The sequence below is a fragment of the Megascapheus bottae genome, chromosome 3 (assembly GCF_031878675.1).
Source record: "Megascapheus bottae isolate mThoBot1 chromosome 3, mThoBot2.hap1, whole genome shotgun sequence".
Taxonomy (NCBI): domain Eukaryota; kingdom Metazoa; phylum Chordata; class Mammalia; order Rodentia; family Geomyidae; genus Megascapheus; species Megascapheus bottae.
The window spans coordinates 83,037,737-83,050,404 of NC_143511.1; the positions used below are offsets into that span (position 1 = coordinate 83,037,737).

A 12,668-nucleotide genomic window follows, 5' to 3' on the forward strand; every position below is an offset into this window, starting at 1 on the left:
ATTAGATTGTGGCCAGGAGCGTGGCCTAGTGGTAGAGTGCTTGCCTAGAATGCACAAAGCCCTGGGTTCAATTCCTGGGAACCACATATACAGAAAAAGCCGGAAGTGGTAATGTGACTCAAGTGGCAGAGAGCTAGCCTTGAGCAAAAAATGTCCAAGGACAGTGCCCAGGCCCTGAGTTCAAGCCCCTGGACTGGCAAAAATAAAAAAAAAAAAGTCTTTGGGGGTAGGGAAAGGAGTAATAATGTTCAAGAAGTAATGTACCCACTACCTGATGAATGTAACTGTATCAACTCTATACATCACCCCAACAGTAAAATTAAAATTTAACAACAAAAAACGTGGAAATGCTGGCTTAAGTGGTAGAGCTCTAGCCTTGAGAAAGCCCAACAGGCCCTGAGTTCAAGCTCCAAGAGTGGCAAATAAATAGATGGCTTTCTTCAAACAGTGGTCACTTGTTTTTATAAACCAATGTTTATGTCTTAATCTGTCCAGAATTTTTTTTTTTGCCAGTCCTGGGCTTGAGCTCAGGGGCTGAGCACTATCCTTGGACTTTCTCAAGGCTAGATCTAGCTCTACCACTTGAGCCTCAGCACTGCTTTTTCCTATGTATGTGGTACCAAGGAATCGAACCTGGGTCTTCATGCATGCTAGGCAAACATTCTACCACTAGGCCAAACTCCTTGCCCCATCAACCACTATTAACACCAAAACAAAATAGTAAAGAACGTTGAAAGTTACAACTTGCTACTACCAGGAATAAGAGCTAACATTAGAGCAAACACTGCTGAGAGTGTGGCCTAGTGGTAGGTTGCTTGCCTAGCATGCATAAAGCCTTGGGTTTGAATTCTGGATACCACATACACAGAAAAGGCTGGAAGTGGTGCTGTCTTTCAAGTGGTGGAATGCTAGTCTTAAGAAAGCACAAGGACAGTGTCCAGGCCCTGAGAATTCAAGCCCCATGATGGACAAAATAGAAAAGGGAAAAGGCTAGGGAGGGGATATAAGGGGGCATAGGGTTTTGGACTTTCATCCCCTGTGTTCCAGGTAATGTAAAGATTACCCTGTAGTCAGAAAAACCTTTTGCCTACAAAGTCAGGTACCCATGAGTTATACCTGTAATTCAAGCTGTGCAGGATGCTGAGTCAGCTCAAGTACAAAAATCCGTGATTGCATCTCAAAAAACAAGCAAAAAGCTGTACTAGAAGCATGGCTCAAGTGGTAGAGCTATAGCCATGAGCAAATCGAGTAAAAGTTCAAGCAAGACCCTGATTTCAGACCCTGTTATCAGCACTAAAAAATTTAAAAGCCTACAAACATCAGGAAGTAAAGATTAAAGTTCCAGAGTGCCTGGCTAAATGTTTTGTTTTTGTTTTTTTGCCAGTCCAGGGGACTGAACTCAAAGCCTAAGCACTATCCTTGGGCTTTCTCTACTTAAGTCATAGCACCACTTCCGGTTTTTTTCTTTATATGTGGTACTGAGGAATCAAACCTGAGTCTTTGTGCATGCTAGGCAAGCACTCTACCACTAGGCCATGCTCTCAGACCCTGGCTAAGTGATGAAGAAATAACCTAACACAGTAGCAACCTAACACTCTGCAGCAACTTGGAAATGTTTAAGGATGTATTGTTTTCAGGTTCAAATCTTCCAGAACAAGGGCCTATTGTAGAAGCACATGCCTATAATTCCAGTACTAAAGTTGAATTGCAGGTTCACAGTCAGTTTAGGCTACATAGCAAGATTATCTCAACAGAAGGAAATCTGCCAGATCACTTGCTGACCACTAAGCTAATAGAACAGCCTTCTGGGGTCATGTGACATGAGAGAGACAAACAAAAACACTATCTGCCTGTTGTCTTTAATACTGTAGGTAACAGAAAGGTGACATAACTTCAGGTGGCCCAGGCAATCCATTTATTTGTTTCCTATAAATTCTATTTCAGGCTTCAAAGATCTCATGAATGGAGTTGTAGTTAAGAGTGGTCTAAAAGAATTTAATTGTGCATTTGTTCTTTTTTTATTTAAAAAAAAATCTTTTCCATTTGTAATAAACCAAAATTGGCATTTTATATCTTAGGTCCTAAACATGCAGCTTTCGGATGGAGGGCAAGGAGATGTCCCTGTTGATGAAAACAAACTCCACGGTAAACCTGATAAAACGTTGCGCTTTTCCCTCTGCAGTGATAATCTGGAAGGCATATCTGAAGGTGAAGGGTTATGTGATTCAAGTAATATTTTGTTTTATGTTCTTTAAAGGAGCCTTATAAATTATAATTAAGCCATCTGTGCCTCTCCCTGAGCAGAATAATGAAAGTTTCTTCTAATGAGTTTGAACAGTTGGCTGTAAAGATTGTTCCTGAATAGAATTAAGATTGCAATAAGCCGTTGGTCATATAAAATGAAGATGTAAGTCTTTATTCAGACTTATATAGAATACAAGCATTCTGTTTATAGTTTCTCAGTATTAATATATACCAAAGCTTATAGTGCTCCTTTTGAAGGATATAATGCATGTACAAATGGGAAAGATTGACTTACTAGTATTTCAGGACATTGTGTATTTGAATAGTCTGCGTTCCTTTATTCATATATGCAAACACACCTTCGGGAAGCGGTGTATAATGGAAATGAGAATTATAAGAAAATTGGAAGCCAAATTGAAGCGGTCATTTAAAAGTAAATATAGGCCAGGAATTTGGCCTAGTGGTAGAGTACTTGCCTAGCGGGCACAAAGATCCAGGTTCGATACCTTGATACCACATACATAGAAAAAGCCAGAAGTGGTGTGATGGCTCAAGTGGTAGAGTGCTAGCTTTGAGAAAGCCCAAGGACAGTGCTTAGGCCCTGAGTTCAAGCTCCAGGACTGGCCAAAAAAATAAATAAAAGTAAATATAAACATTACTCTTTTCCTCTAATTTTTAAAGTAATATAATTCATTCTCAATAATATAGAAAAGAAGTAGACTTGTTTGTAATTTCACCATTATGTTAGTAGCAGTTAAGATTTTAACTTACAGCAAAATTAGAAGTTTAGACTTTTTTTTGGCCAGTCCTAGGGCTTGAACTCAGGGCCTAATCTAAGCACTGTCCTTGGGCTTTTCCCTCAAGGCTAGCACTCTGCCACTTGAGCCACAGCACCATTTCTGGCTTTTTTCTATGTATGTGTTACCGAGGAATCGAGCCTGGGTCTGTGCACATGGTAGGCAAGCACTCTACCTCTAGGCCAAACTCCTGGCCCGAGGTTTAGACTATTTTTTTTTTTTTGCCAGTCCTGGGCTTGGTCTCAGGGCCTGAGCACTGTCCTTGGACTTTCTCAAGGCTAGCACTCTACCACTTGAGCCTCAGCACCACTCCCGGCTTTTTTCTATGTATGTGGTACTGAGGAATTGAACCTGGGTCTTTGTGCATGCTAGGCAAGCACTCTACCACTAGGCTAAACTCTCAGCCCCAGGTTTAGACTTTTTATTTAATAATATGTACACAGTTTCTTTCCCTTTGTAATTTTGCAATCTTAAGTAACATGGTTTTTGTTATTGTTTGTTCATATGCCAATACTGGGACTTGAACTCAAGGCCTGGGCACTGTCCTTTAGCTTTTTTCCTCAAGGCTGCTGTGCTACGACCTGATTGAGGCAGAGCTCTGCTTTCAGCTTTTTGGTGGTTCATTGGAGATAAGAGTCTCACAGGCTTTTTTTCCCAGGCTGGCTTTCAACTGTGACTCTCAGAGCTCAGCCTCCTGAGTAGCTAGGATTACAGTGTGAGATACCAGTAACCAGGAAATGACATATTTTCAAAGGGGCTTTCTTTAATTTCAAATAGGCACATCAATTGATTTTGGCATTCTTCTTTTTTTGTTTTGCCAGTCTTGAGGCTTGAACTCAGGGCCTGAGCACTGTCCTTGGACTTTTCTCAAGGCTAGAGCTCTACCACTTGAGCCAAAACACCACTTCCAGCTTTTTTTCTGTGTATGTGGTACAGAGGAATTGAACCTGGGTCTTCGTGCATGCTAGGCAAGCACTCTACCTCTAGGCCAGACTCCCAGCCCCCTTTCTTTTTTTGATGGGAGGTGCTGCTTTTGGTTTCAGGGCCTGGGCTCTGTCCCTTAGCTTTTTCTGCTGAAGGCTAATGCTCTAACATGAGTCACAGCTCCACTTCTGGCTTTTTTGGTAGTTAATTAGAGTCTCACAGACTTCCCCACTTGGGTTGGCTTTGAACCACTATTCTTAGATCTCAGCCTCTTAAATAGCTAGGATTACAGTAAACCACCAGTGCTCAGCCATTTTAACATTCTTCTGTGATAACTAGATTGCTTCTACTTTTTAGATATTTATAATACCTAGCAAGGTCCACCACAGTCTTACATTAATTTTTTATTGTCTAGAATAAACTTCTAGAAGCAAAATTGGTGACTCAGAGGGAGTGTGTGTGTGTGTGTGTGTGTGTGTGTGTGTGTGTGTTATTTTTTTCTTTGCCATTCCTGGGTCTTGACTCAGGACCACTTGAGCCACAGCACCACTTATGGCTTTTTCGGTGTATGTGGTACTGAGGAATCAAACCCAGGGCTTTGTGCATGCTAAGCAAGCACTGTACCACTAGGCCAAACTCCCAGCCCTGTGCGTATGATTTTGTTGGTCATGGGGCTTGAACTCTGGGGCTTGTCAGTGTCCCTGAGCTGTTTTGCCCAAGGCTAGTGCTCTACCACTTACAGCCATAGTGCTACTTCCAATTTTTGGTGGATTAATTGGAGATGGGTTTCATAACACTTTTCCTACCAGGCTGGGTTCAAACCACTCTCCTCAGATTTCAGCTTACTGAGTAGGATTATAGGCTTGAGCCACCCGCATCTGGCCTGGACGTGTGTGTGTGTGTGTGTGTGTGTGTGTGTGTGTGTGTGTGTGTGTGTGTGTGATTTTTTTGGGGGGGGGGGCGGGACGACACAATCCTGAGCTTGAGCTCAGGGCCTGAGTACTGTCCTTGGACTTTCTCAAGGATAGCTCTACCACTTGAGCCTCAGCACCACTTCCAGCTTTTTTCTATGTATGTGGTACCGAGGAATCGAAACCGGGCCTTTATACATGCTAGGCAAGCACTCTACCACTAGGCCAAACTCCCGGCCCCTTGACATGAATATTTTTAAGGCATAATTTTAGTATTGAAAGCATTTTTAAATTGAAAGTTGGTTGTGCACACCTGTAATTCCAGTACTTGGGAGACTAAAGCATATGCATCTTGAGTTCAAGATTTGATTAGGCTATTTAACAAGGCCTGTCTCAAAAAACAAACCCTGAATGCTGGTGATTCACAGCTTTAATCCTAAATTTTTGGAAGGCCGAGATAATTGGGATCATAGTGTCAGGCCAGTCTGGGGAGAAAAAGGTTCATAAGAAAACCTCCATCTCAACAAAGAACTAGATACAATGGTACTTGCTTGTTACCCTGGCTATCAGGAAGCCTAACAGAGGTGGATCATACAAGGTACACCTCTGAGCAGGAAGGTATTCAAAAATAATGAGCAAAACATGAGTTAAGGAGCTGGGAATTTGGCCTACTGGTAGAGTGCTTGCCTAGCATGCGCAAAGATCTGGGATCAATTCCTTGGTACCACGTACATAGAAAATCCAGCAGTGGTGCTGTGGCTCAATTGTGTAGAGCTCTAGCCTTGAGGAAATCTCAAGGACAATGCTCAGGCCCTGAGTTCAGTCCCAAGGACTGGCAAAAAAAAAAAGTTAGGGCTGGAGGCATGGCTTCCCATCAGAGTACTGTTCTCACATACTTGAGGATAAGCGTTCAAACCACAAAATTGACAAAAAATCTAAAAAAAACTTTTTTCATTATTATTAATTATCCAAGGGGGTTACAATTCCATAAGTCAGGCCATGAGTACAATGCTTCTTGGTCATTGTCACCTCTTATGTCATTCTCTCCCATTTTCCCTCTCTTGTCTCTACCCTCCAGTTACCTAGTTCATTTTGTATATAATATACATTGTATATAATTACTACATTTGGTCTCCCTTGATTCTTTTGCTCTCCTTTGCCCACCCTCCTCCCAAAGCATGTCTCAAAGAATTCTTATGAGTTTATAAGTCTCTCTTCAAGGCAGGAAAAATGACATTGTGACTCATAAATGTTTTTTTAAAAGATTGCTCACTGGATAAACATTTCTCTAGGTCCATCAAATCGCTCCAATTCAGTGTCTTCTCTAGACCTGGAAGGAGAGTCTGTGTCAGAACTTGGAGCAGGACCTTCTGGGAGTAATGGAGTTGAGGCTCTCCAGCTGTTAGAACATGAGCAAGGTAAAGTTGAGCACAGTAGTCTTATGTGCAGAAGAACTTGCCTTATTATAAGATAAGCATGGTAGCTCTTGCCTACAGTCTTAGCTACTCAGGAGATTGAAATGTGAGGATCAAGGTTCAAAGCCAGCCCTGGCACAAAAGAACCTGAGATTCTTATCTGTAATTAACCTCTAGAAAAGGGATAGTGGGGCTTAGCTCAAGGGTAGGACAGTAGCCTTGAGCTGAAGAGCTCAGGGTCAGCGCCCAAGTTCAACCCCCATGACCCGCCAAAAAAAAAAAAGATAAGCAATGTGTTTACATGTGAGTTGGCTATTTGCAGTAAAAGAATAAACTTAATTTGGGTGTAGAATTTATTTACTCCTAGTCTAACAGTTTGTTCTTCTTTTTTTTTTGGGGGGGGGGTCTGTTGTGGGGCTTGAAGCCGGGCCTGGGCACTGTCCCTGAGCTCTCAGGCCAAGGCTAGGGCTCTACCACGTGAGCCACAATGCCACTTCAGGTTTTCTGGTGGTTAATTGGACATGAGAGTCTCACAGGCTTTTATGTAAGGCTGGCATGGAACCTTGATCTCAGCCTTCTGAGTAGCTAGGATTATAGGCATGAACCAGTGGCATCAAGTAATATAGAACTGGGAAGGAATTGTATACAAATGTTTATAAATATCTTGTCTTTGAAGTTGCTCTGTGGCTCAATGTGGTAGAGCTCCAGCCAAGTGACTATAATCATGACTGCTCAGAAGGTATAGAGATCAGGAAGATCTCTATCTTTGCCAGCCTCGGCAAAAATTCAGACTTCTCTTTTCCCCCCATCTCAACCAATAAAAAGTCTGACCCAGGTGACATTTTCTTGTCAGTACAGCTATTTGTATGGGGAAGGATAAATAGGGCTGTGATCTAGCCCAGCCTGGGCCTAAACATGAGATTGTATTTAAAAAACAGTGAAACCTACAAAGGGCTGGAGGCATGGATCCAAGTGGTAGAGTGTCTTTCTGGAAAGTATATAGACCCTGAATTCAAATCATACTATGGAAACAACACAACAGCAGAAACCATCAGTATTTTTTGATAGTTCTGAGTGAATGACATGTGGTTGGAAGTATAAAGAAAAGCTTATTGGAAGAAAACACTAGCCCAAATGCCAGTGGCATTGCATTGGTAGAGTTGGAGTTGTAACACTGTAAGTGCAAAACAAGTATGTAAAGTAATAAAAGTGGAAACTGTAGTACTTAATCAGATAGTACAGAGGAGACAGGTGGGTGATGATTGAAAAGTGGGTGATGCTTATGACTGAAGGAGGCCAACTTTATAGCAAGCCAAGCTAATGTTAGATGAGTGGTTAAGGATGATAGCCTCTTGTGCTTTAGGATGATAACTTTGGAAACATTTCTGGATTTATTTTAGAGACTCAGGTTTAGGACAGATTCCTACAAATAGAGTGTGAAGCAATGACTGTTAAGACTTTAGTGTGCTTGAGAATTACTTCTAGGAGGATTCTTACTCCTAGAAGTCTTGCTTAGGCTGGGCATGACGGCTCACACCTGTAATCCTAGCTACTGAGGAGGCTAAGATCCAAGGATCACAGTTGAAAGCCTGCCTGGGCACTAAAGACCTTGAGACTCTTATCTCCAATTAACTACTAGAAAACCTACTAGAAGTTGTGCTGTGGCTCCAGGGGTAGAGTGCTAGCCTTGAGCTGAAGATCTCAGGGACAGTGCCCAGGACCAGAGTTCAAGCCCATGGCTGGCAAAAAAAAAAAGCATTTTTACTTAGTTCATTTTAAGAAAGACTAAGAAGCTAGGCACCGGTGGCTCATGCCCTTAATCCTAGATACTCAGGAGACTAAGATCTGAGGATCCATGTTTCAGAGCCAGCCTGGGCATGAAAGTCCAAGAGACTCCAGGATCTGAGCACTCTCCTTGGACTTTCTCAAGGCTAGCACTCTACCACTTGAGCTTCAGTACCACTTCCGGCTTTTTTTTTCTTCTATGTATGTGGTACTGAGGAATTGAACCTGGGTCTTTGTGCATGCTAGACAAGTACTCAACCACGAGGCCAAACTCCCAGCCCTCCAAGAGACTTTTATCTGCAGCTAACTACCAGAAAGCTGAAAGTGGCAGTATGGCTCAAAGTGGTAGAGCACTAGCACAAGCCCAGAGTTCAAGCTCCATGTCTGACCAAAAAAAAGAAAAAAAGAGAATAAGGATACTCCTATTAGAATATGTGTTGCTTGAGTCAAAATATTGCTATCTTTTACAATTGGATTGATTTATCAGTGATTCCATTTGCTGCAAATAACATAGAAACCTGAAATAATGTGTTTATGACAAGTTAAATAAATACCACTTCTTTGAAAAGCCTTCTGTGTGATTTTAATGTAGGTAGCTGTCAGTCTATATTTTGTGAAATACTAAGAAGTGAATTAAGGCCTGGGCTTGATTATCTCACCACTTGGATGGAAGCTAAGGTACTATGTTGTGAGTTTGATACCAGCCTGGATTAAATAATGAGACCTTGTCTCAAAAATACCAAGAAACGGGGCCGGGAGTTTGGCCTAGTGGTAGAGTGCTTGCCTAGCATGCATGAAGACCCGGGTTCAATTCCTCGGTACCACATACATAGAAAAAAGCCAGAAATGGTGCTGAGGCTCAAGTGGGAGAGCTCTAACCTTGAGAAAGTCCAAAGACAGTGCTCAGGCCCTGAGCTCAAGCCCATGACTGGCAAAAAAAAAAAAAAAAAAAAAACCTAGAAACATAATATACATAAGGGAGTTGGCATGAAGCCCTAGTTTTAGTTCCTAGAGCCAAATGAAAAACGTTAACAAAAAGTGAATTCATAGAAGTTGATCTAGGATGGAATGAAAACTAGAATGCAGATTTGAGTTGTACATGTCAAGTAGAAAACATTTTTAGTATGGGTTTATTAGCTGGTTATTACCATAATAATGTGCCACAGTAAACCAAGCAAAACACTTGCACTGAAGTCTGAGTGAGTTGATTCATTCTCATTTGGACTGGGCTAACGCACACATATACAAATAAAAATGGATAATCTTGGCTAGAGGTCAGTTGGTCATTGGGGGCAGGCTAATTTAGTTAGATCTGGAATGGAATTACAAGCCTAGTGATGATAAAGTTTTTTAAGTGCTCAATTTTGTTTTTGATAGCTACCACACAAGATAATCTTGATGATAAGCTAAGGAAGTTTGAGATTCGTGACATGATGGGTCTAACAGATGATAGAGATATATCAGAAACGGTGAGTGAGACCTGGAGTACAGATGTCCTGGGAAGTGACTTTGACCCTAACATCGAGGAAGATCGCTTACAAGAAATTGCAGGTAACTTGTCCATTCAGTGCATCTGAAAGAATGGTAGTAGTTTCATGTCCTCCTGTCCTTCATGAGAGGGAAGTGTAACTCCTCTTATAGAGGAGTTATAGTAGGAGTGAGCATCTGACTGGGAAACTTTGAAACTATATGAAACAGGACATTGAATACTGTTTCTAATTGTGGTTTCTTCCTTCTGCATTTAGTCCCCATTAACAACACTGTTAGAGAAATCTCAGACTTTCTAATTAGCTTCTTGTCTTGTTTTCATGGCATAGTATGTACTCTTAGTCTATGATGAAAATATCTCCACTTGGGAGTAAACACCTTACGTTAAGATGAAAGTTTCTACAGATAATAGCCATAACATTTTTGGGAATAGTATGATAATGAAATTCTCAAAAATGAAGGCTGAAGATGTAACGTGATGATAAAGCATTGCCCAGCATTTATGGCGCTCTTGGTTCCACCAGATAGCAATAAAATGAGCTAGGTGCTGGTGGCTCACACTTGTAATCCTAGCTCCTCTGGAGGCTGAGATCTGAGAATCATATTTCAAAGCCAGCCTAGGCAGAAAAGTCTGTGGAATTCCTGTCTTTAATGAACCACCAAAAAGCTGGATGTAGAGTTGTGGCACAGCTTTGAGTGCAAATGCTGAGAAACAGCTGTTAGGCCCTAAGTTTAAGCCTCAGTACTGGCACCAAGGAATAAAAAGCCTTAGTATGATAGTTTATGCCTATCATCTCAATAATATAGGGAGCAAAAAATGGTGGATTGTGGTCAAGGCTAGCCCAGGCATAAATGCAAGAACTATTCAGAAAATAACCAAAGGAAAAGAACGAGTTATGGCTCAAGTGAGTGCTTGAGTGCTGGGCGCAGTGGCTCACTGCAGTGGCTCACCTGTAATCTCTTAAGTACTCAGGAGGCTGAGATCTGAAGATTGCTGTTCAAAGCCAGCCCACACACTAAAAACTGCTAATCTCTTATCTCCAGTTAATCACTAGAAAAAGGGAAGTGGGGCTGTGGCTCCAGGGGTAGCGCAGTAGTCTTTAGCTGAAGAGCTCAGGGCAGTACCCAGGCCCAGAGTCCAAGCCCCATGACCCACCCCCACAAAAAAAAAATTCTGAAAGAATTTATTCTATTTCAAAGAGGTATCATTTGAAAAGAAAGGGGTGAAAAGTATTTTGTCTTTTTTATTAGCAGATATTAGCTGTGCAAGGGAGGATTTTATTGAGACCAAAATCAATCTGCTATCACTCTTAATTTGTGCTCCCTCTCCCTTCCAGTACAACTTTAAGAGATTTTTATCATTCTGTTTTCATACTTGCTGACAATCTATTTTGATGTCTACTTTCTTTTTCCTTTACACCTTCCCCCGAGTCCTGAGGCTTGAACTCAGGGACTGAGCTTCTTTGCTCAGAGCTAGCACTCTATCACTTGAGCTATAACACCACCAAGTTTTCTGGTGGTTAGCTACAGATAAGAGTTTCATGGACTTTCATGCTGAGGATGGCTTTGACCCATTATCCTCAGGTGTCAACCTTCTGAGAAGCTATGATTACAGGCATGCACCACCAGCTCCCAGCTCTTCTTTTTCCTTTTATAAATGTAAAGTTTACTGAGATTTGATTTGTTATATTAAAATTCTCCCACCTTCAGATACTGTTGTATGTGTTCTGAAAGATACAGATAGTCTAATCACTTCTTTATTTTCTTTGTAAATCATGGAAATGTTTAAATAAACACGAGAGAATGATAGAAACTAACTACACTGTCCCTGAGGCTTGCAATCTAAACATACAGTGGCCAGTCAGTTTTGTTTCTTCTGTTTCCTCACCTACTACTCTTGTTTCCTAGAAAATATCAGACATTCTTTTGTATATCTTTTTGTCAGTCGTGGGACTTAACCGGGGCCTGGGTGTTATCTCTTAGTTCTTCTGCTCAAGCCACAGCTTGAGCAAAAACTTCCAGTTTATTGGTAGTTAATTACAGTTAAGAATCTCATGACAGCCGAGAGTTTGGCCTAGTGATAGAGACTTACCTAGCGTGCACCAAGACCTGGGTTTGATTCCTCGATACCACATACATAGAAAAAAGCTAGAAGTGGTGCTGAGGCTCAAGTGGTAGAGCAGTAGCCTTAAGGAAAGCCCAAGGGCAGTGCCTAACCCTGAGTTCAAGGCCCAGGGCTGGCAAAAAAAAGAAGAATCTCCCACAGTTTGCTGCCTGGGCTGGCTTTGAATACGATCCTCAGGTCTCAGCTATCTGAGTTGCTAAGATTACAGGCATAAGCCACTAGTGCCTGGCTAATGTTGAGTTTTTTGTTCTGGTACTGAGTTTGAACTCAGGGCCTAGGTGCCATCCCTTAGCTTTTTGGGTCAAAGATGTCAATTTTCTACTTGGTGTTTTTTGGTGGTTCATCGGAGATGAGAGTTTCATGGACTTTCTTTCCCTTACTGACTTTGAACCATGATCCTCAGATCTTGTCCTCTTGAGTAGCTAGGATTATATAGGTATAAGCCACCCATGAATATTTTTGTGTGTGTATTTTTAAGTAATCATATAAAGAAGTTCGAATTCCACAGATGATGAGTACAATGCATCTTGATTAATGCTTCAGCACAGGTATACAATAATGTTTAGCTCTTTCTCTTTGTATTTTGAGTAATGTAAATAGATTTCTTAATTAGTTTTGTATTACTTTATGCCAGATGCCAAAGCATTGGTTTTGGGAGTAAGCTGTATTTGAACAATTAGCTATATTTGCGGTTGAGTGAGTACAGCAAAAGAGATCTGTGTTCTCTTGCAAATACATACATATTATTTTGGATATATAGTTACTGTGCCAGAAGAAAACATACTTGGCCAGTATAACTTTCTGTGATTAAATTTTTTTAGTGTTTATAATCCCTGTAAGACTATGAATTTTAGAAAGGTACTAGGAGCACATGTAAAATTTGTTAATAAAACCAAGATGTATATATATATATATATATACATATATAAGTGTGTATATATATATATATATATATATATATATATGGAGAGAGAAAGCG

At 41.1% G+C, this 12,668-nt stretch overlaps 1 protein-coding gene across 8 annotated transcripts in view; it reads left to right on the top strand.

Moving 5' to 3' along the window:
* Window positions 1-12,668, top strand: part of Gapvd1 (GTPase activating protein and VPS9 domains 1) — a 92,754-nt gene that overhangs the window by 46,300 nt on the left and 33,786 nt on the right. For 5 of the 8 annotated variants that reach the window (XM_090330634.1, XM_090330638.1, XM_090330637.1 and 2 more), the window contains 3 exons: window positions 2,079-2,208; window positions 6,169-6,294; window positions 9,454-9,627. In XM_090330634.1, the coding sequence (XP_090186760.1) occupies window positions 2,079-2,208; window positions 6,169-6,294; window positions 9,454-9,627 (430 nt within the window). The remainder of the gene's footprint in view (window positions 1-2,078; window positions 2,209-6,168; window positions 6,295-9,453; window positions 9,628-12,668) is intronic. The other 3 variants (XM_090330636.1, XM_090330639.1, XM_090330641.1) reach the window with 1 other exon arrangement.